This window comes from Patella vulgata, chromosome 9 (genome assembly GCF_932274485.2).
Source record: "Patella vulgata chromosome 9, xgPatVulg1.2, whole genome shotgun sequence".
NCBI lineage: Eukaryota > Metazoa > Mollusca > Gastropoda > Patellidae > Patella > Patella vulgata.
Window position 1 is genome coordinate 39383924 of NC_065887.2, and position 21515 is coordinate 39405438.

General features: G+C 34.1%; 1 protein-coding gene and 1 long non-coding RNA gene across 5 annotated transcripts in view; one reads left to right on the top strand and one right to left on the bottom strand.

Annotated features, from left to right (window-relative positions):
* The window catches only part of LOC126807858 (oxysterol-binding protein-related protein 6), an 80856-nt gene that overhangs the window by 17627 nt on the left and 41714 nt on the right, over positions 1 to 21515 (bottom strand). For 2 of the 4 annotated variants that reach the window (XM_050532699.2, XM_050532700.2), the window contains 9 exons: positions 14117 to 14188; positions 13310 to 13540; positions 11882 to 11935; positions 9138 to 9251; positions 8268 to 8421; positions 6477 to 6620; positions 5681 to 5772; positions 2926 to 3045; positions 627 to 801 (listed from right to left, as the gene is read on the bottom strand). In XM_050532699.2, coding sequence (XP_050388656.1) covers positions 627 to 801; positions 2926 to 3045; positions 5681 to 5772; positions 6477 to 6620; positions 8268 to 8421; positions 9138 to 9251; positions 11882 to 11935; positions 13310 to 13540; positions 14117 to 14170 — 1138 coding nt within the window. In that variant the 5' untranslated portion in view covers positions 14171 to 14188. Of the gene's footprint in view, positions 1 to 626; positions 802 to 2925; positions 3046 to 5680; positions 5773 to 6476; positions 6621 to 8267; positions 8422 to 9137; positions 9252 to 11881; positions 11936 to 13309; positions 13541 to 14116; positions 14189 to 15467; positions 15563 to 21515 lie in introns of those variants that run through there. The other 2 variants (XM_050532701.2, XM_050532702.2) reach the window with 2 other exon arrangements.
* Positions 16782 to 21087, top strand: LOC126827792 (uncharacterized). The gene is made up of 3 exons (XR_007682875.2): positions 16782 to 17050; positions 17504 to 17572; positions 18836 to 21087. It is a non-coding gene; the product is annotated as an uncharacterized LOC126827792 (long non-coding RNA).

Here is a 21515-nt window from a genome sequence, read left to right on the forward strand (position 1 = left end):
ATAAAGAAAAGATCTTGCCAGAATTTGTAAGAATCACAAAAGGTTTTTGAAACTGGTCGATTCTTGTCTTGAGTCTAAAATCTAAGAATTCCTTTGAGTTACAAGAGTGAACTCTGCACACAGAAAACTATATACTTTGAGAGAATATTTATCTACCCTGAATGGCTGCCAATTTGAAAAATTAGGGCACTATATTTTGTTATGTGGTTCTAATCCATTTTACATCTTTGATAACTAATTAAATATTTTACAGTGTCTCAAAATTCTCAAAGCATACTGAGTGTTTTCAACTGAAATCGTCGATGTAGGAATTAAAATGTCGGTCAACTAGCTTAGTGTCTGTTTTCAAGTTGAGCTAATTGTAGACCGACAGCATAACTGGTGAAGTTGATTACGGTATTGAGGATTTTGTCATATAGACAATCAAGAAATGAGTTCGAACAATTTGAATATTCACAGCAGCACTGGCCTTACGATATCTGAGGAGTTTTTTAAATTACCGTTAGTATTTCGGTTTTGTTTTCTTGATTAAATGTTAGACAACCCATTTGAGTACATTTTAACATGGATTAAGCTCAAAATGGTTTTGACAAGATTTAGATTAGAGAAAAATTAGAATATGATACCTTGTTCAGCTTTAGATATAAAATTCTCTCGTAGTCTTATTTCCTGTATTCTCTGCTCATGAGCGGGACTGATCAACGTGTCGGGCATACTGTTAGGTCGTACCGATGATATGAGGTTTGGATTTGAGGTACTGGTGTGAATACGATCAGGAACACTCAGTGTAGGTGAACTCGTCTATAGAAATAAAAAAAAAACATCATACAATTTGTAATAATTCATAGAAAATAACCCCCCAAAATATAGTTTACAACATGCGTGAATGCAAATATTTTGATGTCAAAAATTTGATTTGTTGATGTCTCTGGTAGCCTGATAAAAATAGCTGGAAGAAGAAAAGGCTAAAGCGATGATGGCACACTTACAGTACTGCATGGTGTATGTCCATCTTCGTTCGCAGGATTGACATGCTGAACAGAATAGAAGTGTTAATTACGTTGTTTTACAGAGAATTGTTAATGCCAAGGTTGTTTGCGTCTCCATGATTCACATAATCCAAAATAAATTTCAAAGTGGGTGCAACAGTTATATTTGATGTTTGCTTCTTTTAAACAAGTAATATTATTTTCAAATTTCGGATGAATGAACCTGAACACATATCCCAAATTTAGATTTAACAAGTCAATAAATTATAAATTGTATTCATAGAAGGAGAGAGAGAGAAATGTGGTTTAACGTCAACTCGACAAAAAACATGTAATTTTGGGACTAACATATGGTTCAATTTTATTTCAATAATTCACTTGCACGTAGGGATCTTTTAACAGTGGGAGGAAACTGGAAGACCCAGTAAAAACTCATGAGGTTGGACAGGCGATCCTACTCTTTGTCACATTAAAGCGTGGATTTGAAACCACGTCAAATGACTCAATGACAGAACTTGTGATCTAAAGTACATGTGTTAAACCACTAAGCCACCCAACCCACCTATAGTCATAGAAAGAACAAAGTTAAACTGTAATATTTTAATGTTAATTTGGATAAGCTGGGAAGGGAGGTACAATGGTGTATGAGTATTGGGAGTTTATTAAATGAAGTAGGGTGGCAGGAATTATAATACACCTAAAACACATCTATAATAACATTAGTGTTGATGGAAGTTAAAATAAAAAAATATTGATTAAATTTGGCACGTTCAATGTGACAAGTTTAAAATTAATAACAATTCATTTTCTCACATACTTACTTGATTACTTGATAATCAAACAGTTTTACACAAAATAAAATTCTACAACCATTTGGCTAAGATAAAGTACATTTGGAAAAAACTGTTGGTGGATATTTTACTATGATATGACACCAACCGGGCTAAAGACCAGGGCCATGTGCCATACAACATGCAATGACGGACAATTTACGCTGTCCACTTTATCTAATTTCAATGTCCAACTATTTATCGGAAGTCGTCATAAGCAAATTCCCTCTTAGGTGACCAGAATTTTAATGTAATTCCGACTTTGGACCAATCTGATTAAATCACAGATCCTATTTCGTTTCGTTTTTTTGGTGTTTAAAATTTCGTTTTACTTGTCTTTACTGCACTAGGATCTGAAAGAGTTGTTATATAACCCGTGGTTTGGATGATGTGCTGGTTTAGCCAATGAAACAGTCTGTTACAGCGAGCTTTAGGCGTGTGGTGCACGGAACTGTGGGTAATCCACTAGAAACATAATGCTGATTGGTTAATCAAATGTCTGACGTCATAGGGTCAAAAGCCGCATGAAATATAGATCTGTATTTTAATTAGATTGACTTTAGACAGAGGAAAATGAAATTATGTACCTATTAAGAATCCAAATTCAATGCCATTTATAATCACATTTATAGATTTTTGGGAAAATGGGCTTTTCCGTGATTTTCTGTTTCTGATTGTAAATACCGTTTTGAATGCCAGATGTAGCGATTTCCGCGTATTTTTTCCGGAAATTCCTCAATCATAGATAAAGTGACAATAAAATGAAGATCACTCACAGACACCTGATGCTACATCAAGCCAGATAATTAAGGCACCTGTCACAGACATTCTTAGACACAAATTGTTAGAGTTTCTGTTACTTTGTCACTTTGGTACAGTATCACATACTTTCTGCATGTTTATTGATATTATTAATGCATGTCTGGCACAAAGTCCAAAATGTCAGGTACTAATTCGTTAGTGCCTTATATTTAGTCAGTCAATCTTATCCACTATAGGGAATTCCAATGCTGTACGATAAATGAGCCAAATATTGCATTAAATTAAAAAAAAAAAATTTCAGAGACAATGTGATTTAAATATTCTTTCTATTTGTAGCAACTCACTATGGAATCTCGACCGTGTGTGGGACTATCTAATTTCTTAGATTTTCTTTTACTTGTTCGTACACCAACAAAGCGTCGGGTTTTTGGTTTTTCACAAGATTGAGTGAGAAGTTCTGGGTACTAGTAGAAGAAATAAGCAAACAACAATAATAAAACAGATTAGTAAGATAATATACTAAATATCGTAATCTTCAAGTCTCTTTATGGCATTCATAATAATTATATTAAAATACAATTTATGGGTTGCCAGGCAACAAAATACATCCTCACAAAACAGTGTATAACTCTAAATTTCAATAAGACTCATCCTTTCAAAAAGTCTCTGAGGAATATGCAATTTAGAGTAAGTCCAATATAATTTATGGGTTGCCAGGCAACAAAATACATCCTCACAAAACATTGTATAATTCTAAATTTCAATAAGACTAATCTTTTCCAAAAGTCTCTGAGGAATATGCAATTTAGAGTAAGTCCAATATAAGAAAATATTCAATAATTCATAGCATCGATTATTATTTTTTAAATTTTCTTATGTCTGACTGGTATGGCAGACTGTAATGTTTTGTATTTACTAATGTTTTAGTTGACCAGTTATTGACACACAGTCTAGCTAACAGTCTAAATTTTGGAATAAATTGAAAATTACTAATTGATGATTGTATAACATTTTTAGATAAATTGAACAGACTTGAAGTTTACAACTAGCAGTGAGTAAAAAGATGAAAAGCAAAATTTAACAATGGTAACCGAGTTAAACAAATTGAGTAATATTTCCCAGGGAATACATAAAGAAGAGAAATAGTAAAATATTCAATTTGACTCCCGAAAAAGTATAAATACTTTTGGTATTTTGGTCCATTTTGAATTCTATCAGTCAGGCCACGACAATTTGATTTTCTGTTCTTCAAGGTCTTAAAAAGAAAAAAGCCACTTGAATCACATGAAGGTTGATCTGTTTAAATTTCAAAACTTATGTGATAGGCTCTTTTTGCAAACCCCGATATGTTTTCAAAACCCTGGTAAAATCCGAAACCCCGGTATATATATAGAACCCCACCAAGTGAGATAAATCAGTGTGAAGAGTTTGATTAGAACGAAACTAGTTACTGCTAAAAGGGATAACTGGCTAAATCGCCCATCCTTATCTACCTTAAATATTTAGAAGTAAAACCATTTGAAGAGAACAACCAAGAACTATTGGTTTTTAAATTAGTCTTTTTCCCAAAGAAATAAGAAAAATGTTTACAGGTGTATGATTACAGGTGTTACCGAAGAACACTAAATCAAATTTGTCTGGCCTAACAGAAAGTGTATGGTCTTGAAAAATTTTGCATACAGTTTGATACTTTATGATACCATTATGTCTAATTGCTTTTCACCTTTTTGGAATCCAGTGAGCATTAAAAGAGGTATATTCTGTAAAATATTTATCTGAGAGTATATATCATTAAGAGTAAGTTCTTGTGTCAAATTTAATCATTGGAAACTTTTTAATTTTTATACTTAAGACATATTTAATATTTAATTAAGTAAACAAAATCAAAATATTATATAATATATAATCTCCATGACTTGGATTAAAAAGAGGTCCATCAAAAGATTTTCCACAACACATATAGGTGGCACTGGTTTGTTTACATCATCTGTAGAGGATGATGAATGTTGCAATATTCTCAATGAATCATATCTTTACAAATAAAAAATTTTCGACCTTATATTCCTTCTAGAGAGATTTTAAAGTTCCACAACATTGTGGTTCGCAAATAATTCAAAATCTCTCAGCAGCCTTAAATTGATTTTAAATTTCAATATGACATAAAAAAAAGTAAGCATACTCTTGTCTCATGCACAAGAATTTACTCCCATATGTAAATACAATAATTTTAAACTCTACACCTTCAAATAAACAACTGTAGAATCTAATTATTGGTTAATTACTTGGTGGCGATAAACCATAATCATTATTTATTTCTCTATTTTATCCAGTTTACTGATAAATTACTGATATTGTCTTGCTAATTTAATTCTAGAACTGATATAGTGCACAGGCTCTGCTGTGTTGTAAATGTAAATGGTTCACTCACAGGTTCAGATAAAGAGTCTGTCACCAGATAACATATTACAAGCCTATATATGGGCATAGCATGCATATATTAGGATGCTATAAATAAGACATGCTATATTTAGACAGAGGCATGAAAATATCGACATATAGGTACATGATATTTTTATAATTTAATCATTTGCTGTGATTTGCTGTGATTTGCTGTGATATACATGGTAATCAAGTCAATTTCTTTTTTAGGTATTTAGGTAATGAGTAATTTGTGAATAGGTGCCTTTTTTTTAATCCTGGCAAAATCATTTTCAATTCTTTTAAAATTCATAAAACAATTTAGGGATATTTTGTCTAACTTTGGGTTCTACAATGCGCTGACAACATTTACAAACCTCGTGAACTTTTGTGGGAGCTTCTAACAATTAAGAAATTAATGTTCTACTTTAAAACTAAAATGAAAATTCTATTTCCGTTGTTAAACAAAATTCCTCAAAATTAATAATAAGGGAGACTACTGTAAAATATATAAAACCAAATTAAAACAGAAGTATTAGCAAATAAACTAAAAAAAAATATTGTAAAAATTAATCACAAATGTGAACATGCCTCTAACAAATCACACACCATTTAATATAAAGAAAACAAAATTTAAAAAATGAATAAATTTAAAAATGAAGTATTTTGTATGATATTTACTTCTACTGTGGTTTCTCCAGATAGTGGTAAATTTTGTATATCTTCTAATAAATCGCGTAATTCATACAAGGTATTCTGGGCATCACTTAAGTCTAAAATACAACAATTAAAAAAAAAACAATAAATGTACAAGGTGTAAAAAAAAAAAAAAATTGTTAAAATATTTTAGATTCAAATAATCAATGTTAAAAAATACTGCTCAAAGATTTCAATTTTTTTGTCCTAAATCTGATGAAATTAGTTAGCTGCCTATCTACTAATGGTAAAATCTATTTAAAATAGATTTAAATTTCAGGTTTTTTTTGTACTTCTGATGGTCTCCACTCTGCAAAGATCTGATGGGTTTTTGTGTGAGGTCAAGTCAGGAGACTATGTGTATGTAACTTTTCCTTAGCTCAATAGCTGACTCCCATATTTCTTGCCTAAACAAACCATTTCTTTGGCTGACCCCTAATATCAAATAGAACATGGTTTTATTTGTAAAATCTGTCAGCTCCTACAGTCGTGAAGTCTAATAATACAAAATTTGAATTATAGAAAATTAAACGAAATAGGATCTTCATTTTCTTTATGGACATATATGCAATAAGGAGGAGAATTTTGCCAGGAGAGCAGCATTTCCAACAACTCTTCATCCCATTCCAATTATTAGGGGTTCATCTAAACCAACAGGGATGGTCCCTGATACTCTGTCCCATCCAAAGGACTATACATTTATTTTGTCATTTTTGAAAAGTGGAAACCCGAGCCTGAAAAAATAATTTAAATAATCTAAACACTGATAATGGATACAAACCTTTATTGCATTTTTCAAAACCTGCGGTATCTAGAACCCAAGCAGCTACACGACTCTGACCACCAACTCCTTTATTAAAACTAGCTTGACGGATAACTTCCTTCTTTAACGTTAATGTTCGACTCTTCTCCGGGAGATTAGCAGCTGAAACAAGAAGTTGGAATCATAGGAGAAAGCAGTTGATCCCAAAAAAAAAAATTCAAATCATGCTATTAAATTGGATGATTCTATGAGAATGACCAGGATTAACTTAAACAAGAACGTTAGAACTATATGGACTAGGAATTGAGCAGGACATAAATGTTGCCATCCTGGAATTGTGAAGGGTTTTTTTTTTCAAAAATGGAGGTCCTTCAATCAATGCAGAATTGACCAAGGAACAAATATACCAGGTTTTATGTCATTCTTACTAACAACAAGATGATTAGTACTTGGACCCAGTTCCTGGTTCAACTTAAATTGTGTCAAACAGTTTATCAGGTACAACTAGAATCTTTAGTTACAGCACTGAGAAATGAAATGAAATGATGTTTAATGTCCTACTGTTTTGCTCCGAACTAGGTTAATGAAGACGGCCATATGCCACGCAGTGTGCTATGAGGGAAATTTTGCCCGGGCAGTGTCACTATGGCCTACTCTTATTTCGAATTGCAGCGTGCATGCCAATGTGTACACAGGACCTGGTTTTTTCTTTCACATCCAAACAACTAGACAACTGTCCTTGTCAGGCCCTCCATCATGCACCGCTGAAAAGGGTAAACCAAGCCTGAAAAATCCTGATGAAATTTTCGGCCAATGCTCGGATCGAACATGCGACCTCCAGGCTAGCGAGCCAGCATCTTACTCACTTAGCCACTGTGGCTCCTCCAGTACTGAGTGTTATACTCCTCCAGTACTGAGTGTTATACTCCTCCAGTACTGAGTGTTATACAAACAGGTGGTTGCTCTCCACCATACTGATACCCACTATTAGTCAACCACATTATAGTGACCACTATTAGTCAACCACATTAAAGTGACCCACTATTAGTCAACCACATTATAGTGACCACTATTAGTCAACCACATTATAGTGACCACTATTAGTCAACCACATTATAGTGACAGAGACAGAAAGAAATGGGCTTTAACATCAACTCACGTCATTTTGGAATCAAAATATGGTTAAAGTTTTATTTCAATAATTCGTTTGCTTGTAGGGGTCTTTCAGGTGTGGGAGGAAATCAGATAATCCAGAGATAACCCAGGACATTGGACAGGCAGCCTTACTGCTTGTCACATACAAGATGGGAATCGAAACCATGCCACTTGACTCAAAGACAGAGAAAACCCAGGACATTGGACAGGCAACCTTACTGCTTGTAACATACAAGATGGGAATCGAAACCATGCCACTTGACTCAAAGACAGAGAAAACCCAGGACATTGGACAGGCAACCTTACTGCTTGTAACATACAAGATGAGAATCGAAACCATGCCAGGACATTGGACAGGCAGCCTTACTGCTTGTAACATACAAGATGAGAATCGAAACCATGCCAGGACATTGGACAGGCAACCTTACTGCTTGTAACATACAAGATGGGAATCGAAACCACACCACTTGACTCAAAGGCAGACCTTATGATCTAAAGTGCACACTTTAGGTAATTTGCCCCTTTCTTTTGTAGTAAGCAAAGATGGAATGGTCACAGTATCATATCTTGCACCAATTATTAATCTAGGATATAGTTGATACAATGAGGAATAATCCAGTCAACCAACCCGTTATTTTATAGTGAAGTTCTTACTTGCTAATGGGCTAATAACTATGTCTTCTATAGGTGATGAGATTTCAGTTAATCGTGGTGACTCCTTCGTTCCGTAAGCTATTTCATGTTGTCGATATAATCTATGATGGCGTATTCTATCTATCCAATTATCAAACACTTTACTATCTTTCACCTGTATAAACATCAAATACTTAATAAACCAAAGGGATTACTCATTTAAATATTATTGTGGGTTTTTGTTCCGATTCCTTTTTTGTTTTCTTATTACAGAAATAAATATATCTTATCAGGTGTATGTTTTTGCTGACTCTGTTGATCTGAGATGGTGTTTATATTTAGCTGACACTGTTTATCTGGGATGGTGTTTATATTTAGATGACACTGCTTATCTGGGATGATGTTTGTTTTTAGCTAACACTGTTCATCTGGGATGGTGTTTGTATTTAGCTAACACTGTTTATCTGGGATGGTGTTTGTATTTAGTTTGTATTAAGCTAACACTGTGTATCTGAAATGGTGTGTGTATTTAGCTGACACTGTTTATCAGGGATGATGTCTGTATTTGCTGACTCTGTTTATCTGGGAAGGTGTATGTATTTAGCTGACACTGTTCATCAGGGATGGTGTATGTATTTAGCTGACTGCTGACACTATTTATCTGGGATCATGAATGTATTTGCCAACACTGTTATCTGAAATCATTGAAAATCAATGGGATTATTTGTCTCAAGACCTTAAACACTGTGTATAAATTTAGTGTCAAACAGATGATAACTTTGTTCTCTAGAGCGTCCACAAAATATTTCAAAGTGATCAAAGGCAATAACTCTGGCAGTAATTATCAGAAATCAATATATCTTATCTGACATTTTTATTTAAACTACTAACCTTTATATGATAAACTTGTTCCTCAGCATCTATATCAAGCCGTTGTCGTTTACGCTTGTATGATATAACTGCTAAACCTATATCTATTACACCATGTAACTTTCCCTTTAATATCTGTAAATATAGGGAAATATACATATTACAGAGAGAGAGAGAGAGAGAGAGAGAGATGATCATATTTAGGAAAAGAGAGAGGGAGAGGGAGGGAGAGAGATAGAGAGAAATGGGGTTTAAGTCCACTCGACACAGGCTAGTTCATTTCGGGACTAACATATGGTTTAATTTTATTTCAATAATTTGCTTGTGTGTAGGGGTCTTTAGCAGAGGGAGGACCTAGAGAAAACCCACGAGGTTGGACAGGCAACCCTACTACTTGTCACATACAACCGGGGATTCGAAACCATGCCAGTTGACTCAATGACAGGCCTTTTAATACAGCGTGCACATGCTAACCATTCGGCCATCCAACCCCCCCCCCCCCCTATTGAGGAAAAGAGCTGTAGATATCTTTGAATGTGCTTAGTAATGGCAGCATCCAAACAATAGTCTAGTTTTAACATCCACTCAACACAAACTAAATCAATTCAGGACAAACATATGTTTCATTTTTTATTTCATTTTTAATTCGCTTGAGCACATGGGTTTTTAGCAGTAGGAGGAAACCACAGACAACCCAGGAGGTTGGACAGACAACCCAGGAGGTTGGACAGACAACCCTTATACTTGTCAAATACAAGTCACCCCCCACTCCACCCCAACCGCTTAATCACCCATCACGGCTTTAAAATGTTGTTCTTCTCAATTCTCAATACAAAAATATTTTATGGTTCTATTCTAACCATGGACTTGTCACATCTATACAAGTTCAGTAATACAAAATATGAGAAAAAAAATAAAGTTATTCCCATCTAAAAAGGAAAGGAAATGAAATGAAATGAACATCATCATTCGTGTCCTCTAGAAGCAATTTACCATTCGCTCAATTACCATTTTGCCCCGCAGCCAATCATTATGTACGATCAATATATTATGGTATATACCAAGTAAGAGCTTGACCGATTGGATTATAGAATAATGCGACGATTGACATATACAAGACGGCCATTCATTGATTATGATTCATATTACCGTGTCATAAAAGAAGAAAACAAAACACTATTTTCGAGACAACCCAGATCAAAGCGAAGGTTATCTTATTATGTAAAAAGGTTAATGCATAATTTTTCCTTAGGTAAAACACGTCTGTATAGAAAATTGGCAGACCATAAAAAGAAGAACTGTTAAGAAACTTCAAATTGGAAATCTATATAAAGCTACTAGTTTCGTTTTTTTTGCGAACTCTTCAGGCTGAAGGGAGAATGTGCGGATGTTTTCTTTATATAATCGATGGGGTACATGCGAAGTCTGTTTCACCAGACTCGTTGCTTTTATAATGTGTGAACAAAAAGCTGGCTAAAGAATTGCCATTAAATCCAAACGGATTCTCACGACTACCTTCATATTTATTTCCACAAAAATTGTGACCATGTACATTATAATATATAAGGTCCATGTTGTGATTCACTGAATGACTGAATGATAGAGGCTAATGGTGACAGAAAGGTTAACAAGTTCTTGGTAGACATGACAGTAATTGTAAAGTAATTGTATCAAACTAATTGAGTGACTACAGTTAAGTCCACTTTAAGTATATCTCCATCTAAGACTGTCAATGTTTCTTAAGCCCCAGGCAAGGCCATCAAAGTATATAGCAGATTCCATTTTAATTGTACATGGTGCTTTATATTCCCGTGAGTGATGACCCATGTTAATCATAACCTGTTTATTTCCTTTCAGAAAGAGATAGCGAGAGAGTTTAATGTATATACTCGCCACAAACCTGGTCATTTCGGGACTAACATATTGTTCAATATTATTTCAAAAATTGGCTTTCGGGTAGCCGGTAGGGTTCTTTAGCAGTGGGAGAAACCAGAGAAAACCCATGAACAAATGAAATGAAATGGGGTTTAACATCCTACTGTTCTGCACCGAATGGCCTGATAAAGAGTACAGGCATACACCATGACATGTAGTAAATGAAAATGAAATGAAATGGGGTTTAACGTCCTACTGTTCTGTTCCTATACTGGGCTTATGAAGACGGGCATACACCATACAGTGTGCTATGAGGGAAATTTTGCCCGGGCAGCGGCACTATCGCCTACTCTTATATCGAATTCCAACTGCCAAGGGATCTTTTACGTGCATTCCAATGTATACACGGGACCTCGGTTTTCCGTCTCATCCGAAGGACTAAACAGCTGTCCTTGTCAGGCCCTCCGTCCTGCATCACTGACAAGGGGGAACCACGCCGAAAAATCTGGATGAACTTTCTCGGCCAATGCAGGGATCGAACTAAAAGGTTCAGAGAGAGAGAGAGAAACAGGGTTTAACGTCCACTCAACACAAACTAGGTCATTCGGGACTAACATGTGGTTCAATTTTATTTCAATAATTCACTTGTGCATAGGGGTCTTTAGCAGTAGGAGGAAACTGGAGGACCCAGAGAAAACCCATGAGATTGGACAGGCGACCCTACTCCTTGTCACGTACAACCAGGGAATCGAAACCCCGCCAGTTGACTCAATGACAGACCGTATAATACACCGCATGTGCTAACCATCCGGCCATCCAAGCCCCCTGAAAAGTACAAAAGGCAGATTTGAGTCAAACAATTAAATAGAAGATGGAATAATCATACTTACATCATTAGGACTTTTAGCATACGTTAATATTCCTTTTTCTAATGTAAAAAATCTCTGAAATAAAGAAAAGGCAAGTATTATTGATCATTCATTCTCCCTAGACGACATGTCACTTTTTGTTTAGTTTAAATGTTATCATCATCTTGTATATTATTCCAGTTATTTAACTGTTCTATATGCCTTAGACATAGTCCTGTTTTATATGCTTTATCAAAATATATCACTGTCTTGTATATACTAGTTATCTATATAGACATATCCCTGTCTTCTTGTATGCTATATCACCATATTGCACGCTACAGATATATCACCATCTTGCATATTGTAGATACCAGTATATCATTGTGTTGTATGTATTACAGTAATATATTTTAGATACATCACTGTTTTGTATACTTTAAATATTCAAGCATTTTAAAGAGAGAGTGAGTGAAATGGGGTTTAACATCCACTCGACACAATGTATTGTTCAATTTTATTTCAATAATTCCCTTGCACACAGTGGTCTTTAGGAGTGGGAGGAAACTGGAAGACCCTGAGAAAAGCCATGAGGTTAAGCATTTTGAAACGTATCAGTGTTTTGTGTAGATATTATATTGCTGTCTTGAATAATTTATACATATCACTGTTTTGTATTTTAGAGATATAATACTGCTTTATAAACTTTAAAAGTCTTAAATGCATTAGAAATATCACCATCTGTAGAGTTTTAGACAGAGTTTTAACTAAATCAAGAAGAAAGTTACAAGAGCTAAATCTCTATTCTGTGGAAACTTAAAATAGATGAAAATGGGTCTAAAGCATGTATTAATGAAATATGTGCATACAGGGATTTACATTCATTTCTTAATTCTAATCAATAATGTGAAATATGAATAGTCCAAATTTAATGGCAGTCCATTCTACACGGGGTTTTTTTGTTATTATTTTGTCATTTGTGAATCAGTCATTTTTAATTACTTCCAAATTGTAGTCTGGGGTTTTTTTCTGTTCATTACAAATTGCACTCAAAACCAGTCCTTTTAGGGTACACAATGTTGGGTACCAATATTAAAATGTTCATATTAGGATCCCAAATTTTCATGATAAGATGACAACATCAATCTTGAATTGATTGAAAATTGGACCAATATTGAATTCTAATTTGTGTTTTATATTTTGAATATTATGGAGAATATTGAGTTAGAGGTTTACACTCTTCAACGTAAATGTTTAACGTAAACGACCTTGTCATTCTAAAAACTTTGAAAGTGTCCTGTGGTGATAGGGCTTTTTCAGTGGCAGCATGTACCCATCCAATGGAATAAACTCCCAGCAACATTAAATCATCCTTAAAGACTCACTTATTTAATTGCGAATACTACCGAGTAGAATTGTTGTAGATGAGAGGTGCTATATAAATTCATTATTATTATTATTACAACATACCTTGTGCCAGCCTTTCAGGGGCCATTTTCTTCTCTTCATCAAGAACCCCTGATGTCTTTCTGGTTTTTCTCCGCATCTTTGTCCATCTCTCAGCCCTTCCAGAATTATCCATTCTTGTCGTGACTTACGGCTTTTACGACTTTTGTGAGGACTTGGTTTTGCGTTAGATGATTGACTCTGTGGTCCTTCTACCTGGGAACTTGATATGGATCCATCATCACCACTATTATCCTGCAGCGTTAACAAATATATAATGGTTTTTAAAAATATACATTATTAACTCTCCTTGGTAGAAATATGGTAGCATCCACCTGTACCATCTTTGTACAAAGAGGGCGAAATGGGTTCTAACAACCACTAGACCCAGACTAGGTCATTTTGGGAGTTACATATGACACAATTTTATTTCAATCTTTAGCAGTGGGAGGAAACCAGAGAAAACTCAAGAGGTTGGACAGAAAGAAACGAGCTGCGTAACCTGAATTATCCCCTTTTGGTAAGAAGATATCCTGAAGTGACATTGGAATTTAGAAATCGTTGAATATCAAGACTTTTCCATCTCAATCAGATTATAACTTTAACTTTTAAAGCATCCACAAGATTTTACTTTCATTATAATTTTATTTCAATAATCGAATTCCACATAGAGGTTTTTAGCAGTTGGTGGAAACAGGAGGACAGGCGAACCCACTTCTTGTCAGGTACCATCGAAGAATCGAAATCACGCCACTTGGTGCAATGACAGACCTTATGATCTAAAAGTAAAGTGCATGTAAAAAAAGGAAGTAGACTGATATTTTTACTTACAGAATCTGAATTACTGTCTGCATGTTTCATATGATCATGTGTGCCATTTGACATTTTCTGATGTGGTGTAACCTGTAGAAAGAGAAGAAATGGTTTAAAACACGTAATTGCACCCATTACTAAGAATTTACTTTAAACACTAAATGAACACAGTCACTGAACACATTTATCCTGATTTGGGAACAATAGTCTCGGATCACGGACTATCCCAGTCTGCCAACAGAAATATCTCAGATTTTACAACAAACTAGTTGGCTAAATGAACAAGTTTTTGGAACAAATTATTCTAGTCTTGGAACAAATTATCCTGGTATTGGAACAAATTATCCTGGTCTTGGAACAAATTATAATGGTCTTGGAACAATTTATTCTAGTTCTGGAACAAACTGTCTTCAAGAGGTAATAATTTTATTCATTGCAAAAGTATGTTGAACAATTCCACAATTCTTATATCCCGTCTGACTGGAAGTACTTTCACAGTATTCAATGATTACTATTTGATTTTAAATTTCACACTAACTGTTACAAATACAATATCATACATAACATCTGACAAAATCAATATCAATTAACTATTTCAAATTATTAATTAATATTTAATTCTTGTGTAATTATAATCCATTAACCATAAAATAGACTGCATTATCATATATGTAAATACGTGATATATATGTGTACCAGACAGAGAGAGAGAGAGAGAGAGAGAGAGCAAGAGAGGCACTACTGAACTTGTACATAGCACATAAAAACAACAAAATGGCAGCCAGAAGTGAGAATTTGTGCCTGTCTGTGACACAAATGACTTATTTCTAGACATGTTTTGGGACTCATATGGTATATATTTCTATTTCAATAAGTCCCATATCTGCACAATCAGAGAACCCTGATAAAAAAAACCCCACATTTATAGATTCACAAGGACAGTAGCATTTCTAACCGTTAAAGTTACTGTAATTACATGTACATGTAATTTCATATATACACATAATTAACTGTCTACAGATTAACAATCAGTTTGTCTATCCGAAAAACTTGACAACATTTTCCTTATCTGACACACAGTCTTCAACCAGGACAAGCAAGAACTGGGCCTACAAGTCCAGGTGATTCTCAGATATAGTTTGGAACCTGGGATATATTCTAATCAAGAGTTGAGGCAGTGCCCAGAGTTTCACCCGTAATCAGAATTCCTGATCATTCTCATGACTACTGAGTATCAAATTAAATTTCAAATCTTACATCATTGACATTCTTTAACTGAAATTAACTATAAAACAAAAATGGCTAACTATACACAATCAACAAACATCACTGTAACACAGATAGCAAGAAAAACAAACTCGACAATTACCTTGCTGGAGAAAATCTACTATAAGAATCAACTGCTGTAACACAACAATCAAAACAAACCTTCTAGGAAGAATTCTAGTATATCTACTATATGTTTCTAGTTTTCTACACACAGCCTTTTTTCATTGAAATACATTTTACATATGTTGTCAATAACTGTACAGTAGCCTACACCTAAATATCAATCATAAACCTTTAAGTTAACCTCATTTATACAACATCAATTATAACATGTAACATACAGTATGTATGTATACTATAATATATCAATTATATACTAACACACTTTACAACAATAATAATTCTAGTCTATGATTCATACATCTTATATATAAAAGATCTATATCAGTTACGCTCTCTTCCCATCGGGATGTAACCCATTTAACTATACGGATCTATCAAAATGGAATTTTGTTTACATGTCTATATATAGGACAATAACTACCTTTGAAAACTTTATATAATATAATTCATGGTTTATTCTAAACCATACTGTATGGTTTGAGGTTTATTCTAAATTATAATGCATGGTTCAGGGGTTATTCTAAACTTATAATGCATTGTTATGTGGATATTCCAAACTTATATACATAGTTCAAGGGTTGGTTGGCGGGAGAGGGGGTATTTAGTATGCATCTTTATGCAGTTATTCTAAACTTATAATGCATGGTTATGGAGGAATTCTAAACTTATGATCAGGAAGTTATTCCAAACCTATAATTCCTGCATGGCTCAAGAGTTATTTTAAACTTTATAATAAAGCATGGTTATGGAGGTATTCTAAATTTATAATCATAAATTTTGGCTCGAGGATTATTTTAAACTTTATAATATAATGCATGGTTATGAGTCTATTCCAAACTTATAATGCCTGTTTAAACTAATAGTCCATGGTTTGAGGTTAAATCTACAACTTTATAATGGATGGTGAAGGAATTATTTTAAACATTTTGATGCACAGGTAGTTAAGAGAGATCAGGAACCTAAACTTTATATTGCAGCTGTGATCAAATAATATGTTCAGAAATAAACTCATCTTATAAAATTCTCCCAAAACAAAGATTAATTTGCTCTGTCCTGTTAAGATTATAAAATTCAGGGTAGAATGAACTTGATAAATATTTGTTCTGTTGAATTCACTTGTTTTTCCTTTTGACACCCTCCTTCAACCATTTGTGAGTTGGTGGACATCTTCATAGAGGTTTATCTTAGTCATATGTATACACCCACTCACTTAAACGTTTATCTTTATTCAAGTAAATGTACTTATGTAAGTGTATACGCCCACTCACTTAACCTGGCCCATACACTGTAAGCCTTTTCTGTAATTTTTACAGACTTGTTTCTGTAAAACGCCTACAGCGCAGGTCTGTTATCCTGATTACAGACACGAGTCTGTTAATATTTAAGAAATACAGAATTTCGTCCGTAAATATGACATACGGGTGTTTAAATTAAAGTGACGTCATCGGTCTTCCTGGGCGCCATTACTGCGAAGACCGTTAGTTAGCGGCAAAGAGGAATCCCTCAACATCGAGCACTATAGTTGAACACTACAGTCAATACCAAACATTGCAGTTTTAGGTAAGTATACAGTAGGGACACATCTTTGTTTGACATAGATTGATTCTTAGCATTCGTAAAAATGTACGGTAACTGATTTATGAAATAGTAGGAATAGACTCTTCTACTTCTAGACAAATGGACATACATGATACTCACATACACTGTCACAGTGTTAGTGTTAGCACAGAGTAAAAATACACTCTGGTGTTAGTGCTAGGCCTAATATTTTTTCGCATTGTTTTTGGAGGCTTCAGTTCTAGTTGAGGCTACTCGGATGACATAATAATAACATTGATATAGAAAAAAAATATATGAACTATGAAGGGCTAACATTTCTGGGCTTCATTAAGTTCATAGTCTCAGGTCTGTAGGCTAGGCCTACCACTGAAAACCATTATTAAGAATTTATTGAATTGTCAATGCATTGTCTGGATAATGATCTTTAATTTTTTATTTTACTAATTTTTTTAGGCACAGCTTATTGCATCCTTGAGTGTCATTCCTGTCATCTATAGAGTGGGCTACCCAGCCTTTCTCTGGGTTAGTAAAATTTTTTCAAAGGTAGGCCCTACCGGTAAAGAAAAATTATAAGATTGAACTTACTGAAGATAATAATTTTGGGAGTTGAGCGCATTGTTAATGAAAACCAACACTTCCTGCCCACTGCTTGGACCTTGAAATTTGAGGGGTGGTTGGACGAATGGTCTAACCATGGAGCTTATATAAGATCCATGGTCTAACATGGGCCTTAGTTAGGTCAGAATGAAGCCTATGTCTTTGAGTCAAGTGGCGTTGAAAGGAGTAAGATTGCCTGACTAACCGTGTTCATTTTTTCTGGGTCGGTTAAAGCGATTATTGAAATAAAATTCTATGTTTATTAGTCCAAAAATGACCTAGTTCGTGTTGTGTGTGGATGTTAAATCCCATTTCTCTCTCCCAGCTTGAACCTTGGGGTAGGTCTTATTAGCAACAGGTGAATCCTATTTTAGTCTGCTTTTAGATTTACCTGTCATAGGTGCAGAGTCGCCACTGGTTAGTCCAAAAATCTGATCAGAAACCCAAGATGCGGTAACGATAGAAGAAAGCATGGGTTTTAACCCGGAAAGCAATGGGTGTTACGTTAGTTACAGCTACTACCAATATGAATCATGATCAGAAAAGTTCAACCTAACTTAAAGGAGCTAAATCTGTATTCTTTGGCCCCGAGAAATGAACACAATGGGTCGCAACGATAATAATCTATTATGAATGTCTATAAACTGATTTACATTCAGTCGTTTCTGTTTTTAGTGTAATTTGTAATCAGTTATGCTCGGCGAAATATGTCCAAATTGAATGGCAGTCTGGTTATTCCAGTATACACTGATAGTATTTGTGATATGTTTAGTCTGCTGGGGGGGTTGGATGGCTGAATGGTTAGCACGTGCGCGCTGTACCATAAAGTCTGTCATTGAGTCAACTGGCGTGGTTTCGAATCCCCGGTTGTACGTGGCAAGGAGTAGGGTCGCCTGTCCAACCTCGTGGGTTTTTCTCCGGGTCCTCCGGTTTCCTCCCACTGCTAAAGACCCCTACGCGCAAGCGAATTATTAAAATAAAATTAAAACCATATGTTAGTCCTGAAATGACCTAGTTTGTGTCGAGTGGACGTTAAACCCCATTTCTCTCTCTCTCTCTTTAGTCTCCTGTTTGTGGACATGAAACTTCATTTTCTCGCACATTTAGCTCCCTTTTCCTTAATTAAAATGTGTTCTTTTGAAATGGATGTCATAAGAAACAACCTGATTGAGAATATTTGTTTTGCAGGTGCATTTTTGAAATTAACCCAGATAACGCACAGAAATCATGAAAAAGAGGAAGACTCGAGTGTGCCAAAAAGTGGTATAACTAATCACTAAACTGTCAAACTTTAAATGGACGAAGTACAGTTACAACAATAGCAACAATATACCGGTACTGTGAGAAGGTATACGACGGTATAGATGCCACATTTTGGTTCAAGGTGCTTTAAATTCTGGACCACGGTTTGGTTAACATGGTACAGATATTTTAACTGTCCATTTTCATCCGATGCAGAATACTCCCCTGTAGTTCATGTGACAAGAAGGAGAAAAGATGGCTTTCGGCAATGAAACATGTGTCCCGCTGAAAGTACATTCCCCTCCGGCGAACCACAAATCACGGATATAGGAACATTTTGAATCAAAAACGTCAGATGGAAAAGCAGTGGCTAGGGAGCTGGAAACACGTCCAAGAAGAAATACTGTGATATGTATCGTTGCAACCTATGATGCAATAATGTTCATGCATGCAAACTTTAGGGATAGGCCTATTGAGTTTATGGTTAGTTTTTATACACCAGCACATAGTGTGTATAAAATAGGTGATAAGGGACCGAGCCACAACCCTTTTATGAGTGATACTTTGTAAATGAGACTTTAAACGCGCTGCAAGAAATCTTTTTAATGAATCTTCTTAATTAAACTTGATCTTCTTATTGTACTTTTGATAAGATGTCCGTTTACTTTAATGGAAAAATCTTTTGGTCATTTAATTTGTCCATCAACAATTTGGTACATTTGTAAAATTATCCTCAGTTCATTTTGTCTCTAAATATGCGGCCGTGTTGCATAAACATTAAAATTGTGTAACTCTCATCTACACATTTCATTTTGGGACTGGTTCATTAACTTTGTCAGTAGTCGAGTTCCATCTAAATTTTTATCTACGAGACTGAATCAATTTATGCCATTCTCACTAAGGAATGTACATGCTTAGGCAGAGTTATTGTGGAAAATTTAATGATATACATTTTCAAACAGAGATTAAGCTAATCATTGAAACAAGCTGTACATTTAAGGTGGAATAATAGGAATTCTGCATTGATGCTGTTCTTGTTTTAAAGTCATGATACTTTTGGGGTTCAATAATTGTTAGATTTTAAATTGTTCATTTAAACATTTAGAATGCAAATTCATTAATTCCAAAAATTTGAATGATTTCATTATTTCATTAGATCATGTTTTACTGTTATAATTTACTTTCATGTTGTTGATGTTTTAAATAATAGATTTGAGGTAAATATTACAACACCTTGGTTAAGATTTTAGAAAAAGATTTGAGGATAATTCTATTGTAACACACTGATTATATATTTGTAGAATAGATTCAGAATGTTGTTGTTCTACTATAAAAAAAATTCATTTGAATATTATAATGTAAATGTTACATGTACAAGAATTTGAATGGATAATTTCATTATTGTTAAATTTATATTTTGTTGCTACCCATTATTTGATACATCCATGTCAATTTTCACATACATTTTTTAATTGCTGGGAATTTTTGTTTGCTTGTCTTGTGAGAACTTGATAAATATTTTGGAGAGTTATTTCCCTTGTTAATAGGGCAACAAATTCTCTTCTTTTTTTTTAAAGTCGTCACTATTCCATGTACAAATGAATATTATAATGTAAATGTTACATGTACAAGAATTTGAATGGATAATTTCATTATTGTTAAATTTATATTTTGTTGCTACCCATTATTTGATACATCCATGTCAATTTTCACATACATTTTTTAATTGCTGGGAATTTTTGTTTGCTTGTCTTGTGAGAACTTGATAAATATTTTGGAGAGTTATTTCCCTTGTTAATAGGGCAACAAATTCTCTTCTTTTTTTTTAAAGTCGTCACTATTCCATGTACAAATGTTCATTATTATTAATGAAGAATTATGAAAGGAGCTTTGTTTTTGTTGAAGTATACCACCAAACTGCTTGACAGCCAAAGAATATGTTAGATCTCTAAACATTCTCCATATTGTAATATCAAATCTGCTCTTGATCAAATGTGTTAAAAATATGAATTTGTGGTTGACAGGTTTTTTTTTTTTTAAGGCAGTTGTTAGCTTTACTTACTGACAGTAATCTCCAATTTCCAGTATTTTCAGGTCTTTTATTATATCTTAAACTATCATGTAAAAGCATTTTTGAGGAATTAATTGTATCTTATATTGTTTTGAATAATTAAATTCTGTTTTAAATCTTAAGTAAATGTCTTTTTGATGCTTATCATACCATAAGTTTTTTACAGCTGTAAAACATTTTCCGTAAAATTTACGAACAAATGGCTGGCAGCTAGGTTGCCAACCAATGTACGTAATTTTTACGACATGTTCGTAAAAATATATTTACGGTGTGTCGTAATTTTTACGTACATTGGTTGGCAACCTAGCTGCCAGCCATTTGTCCGTAAATTTTACGGAAAAAGTTTTACAGTGTATCTTATTAATGAACAAATACTTTTTATTCAATCCTAAACACAAGCGACTATGTATTGCTGGATCCGAATCATAAACACAATTAAGCGACTATGTTTTGCCAGATCGGGACTATTGTTAAATTGTTATCAATAGTCATTAATAATTACTGCTGGCAACCATTTAATTAAATTATTTAAGACTATTTCCCTCAAATGATTAA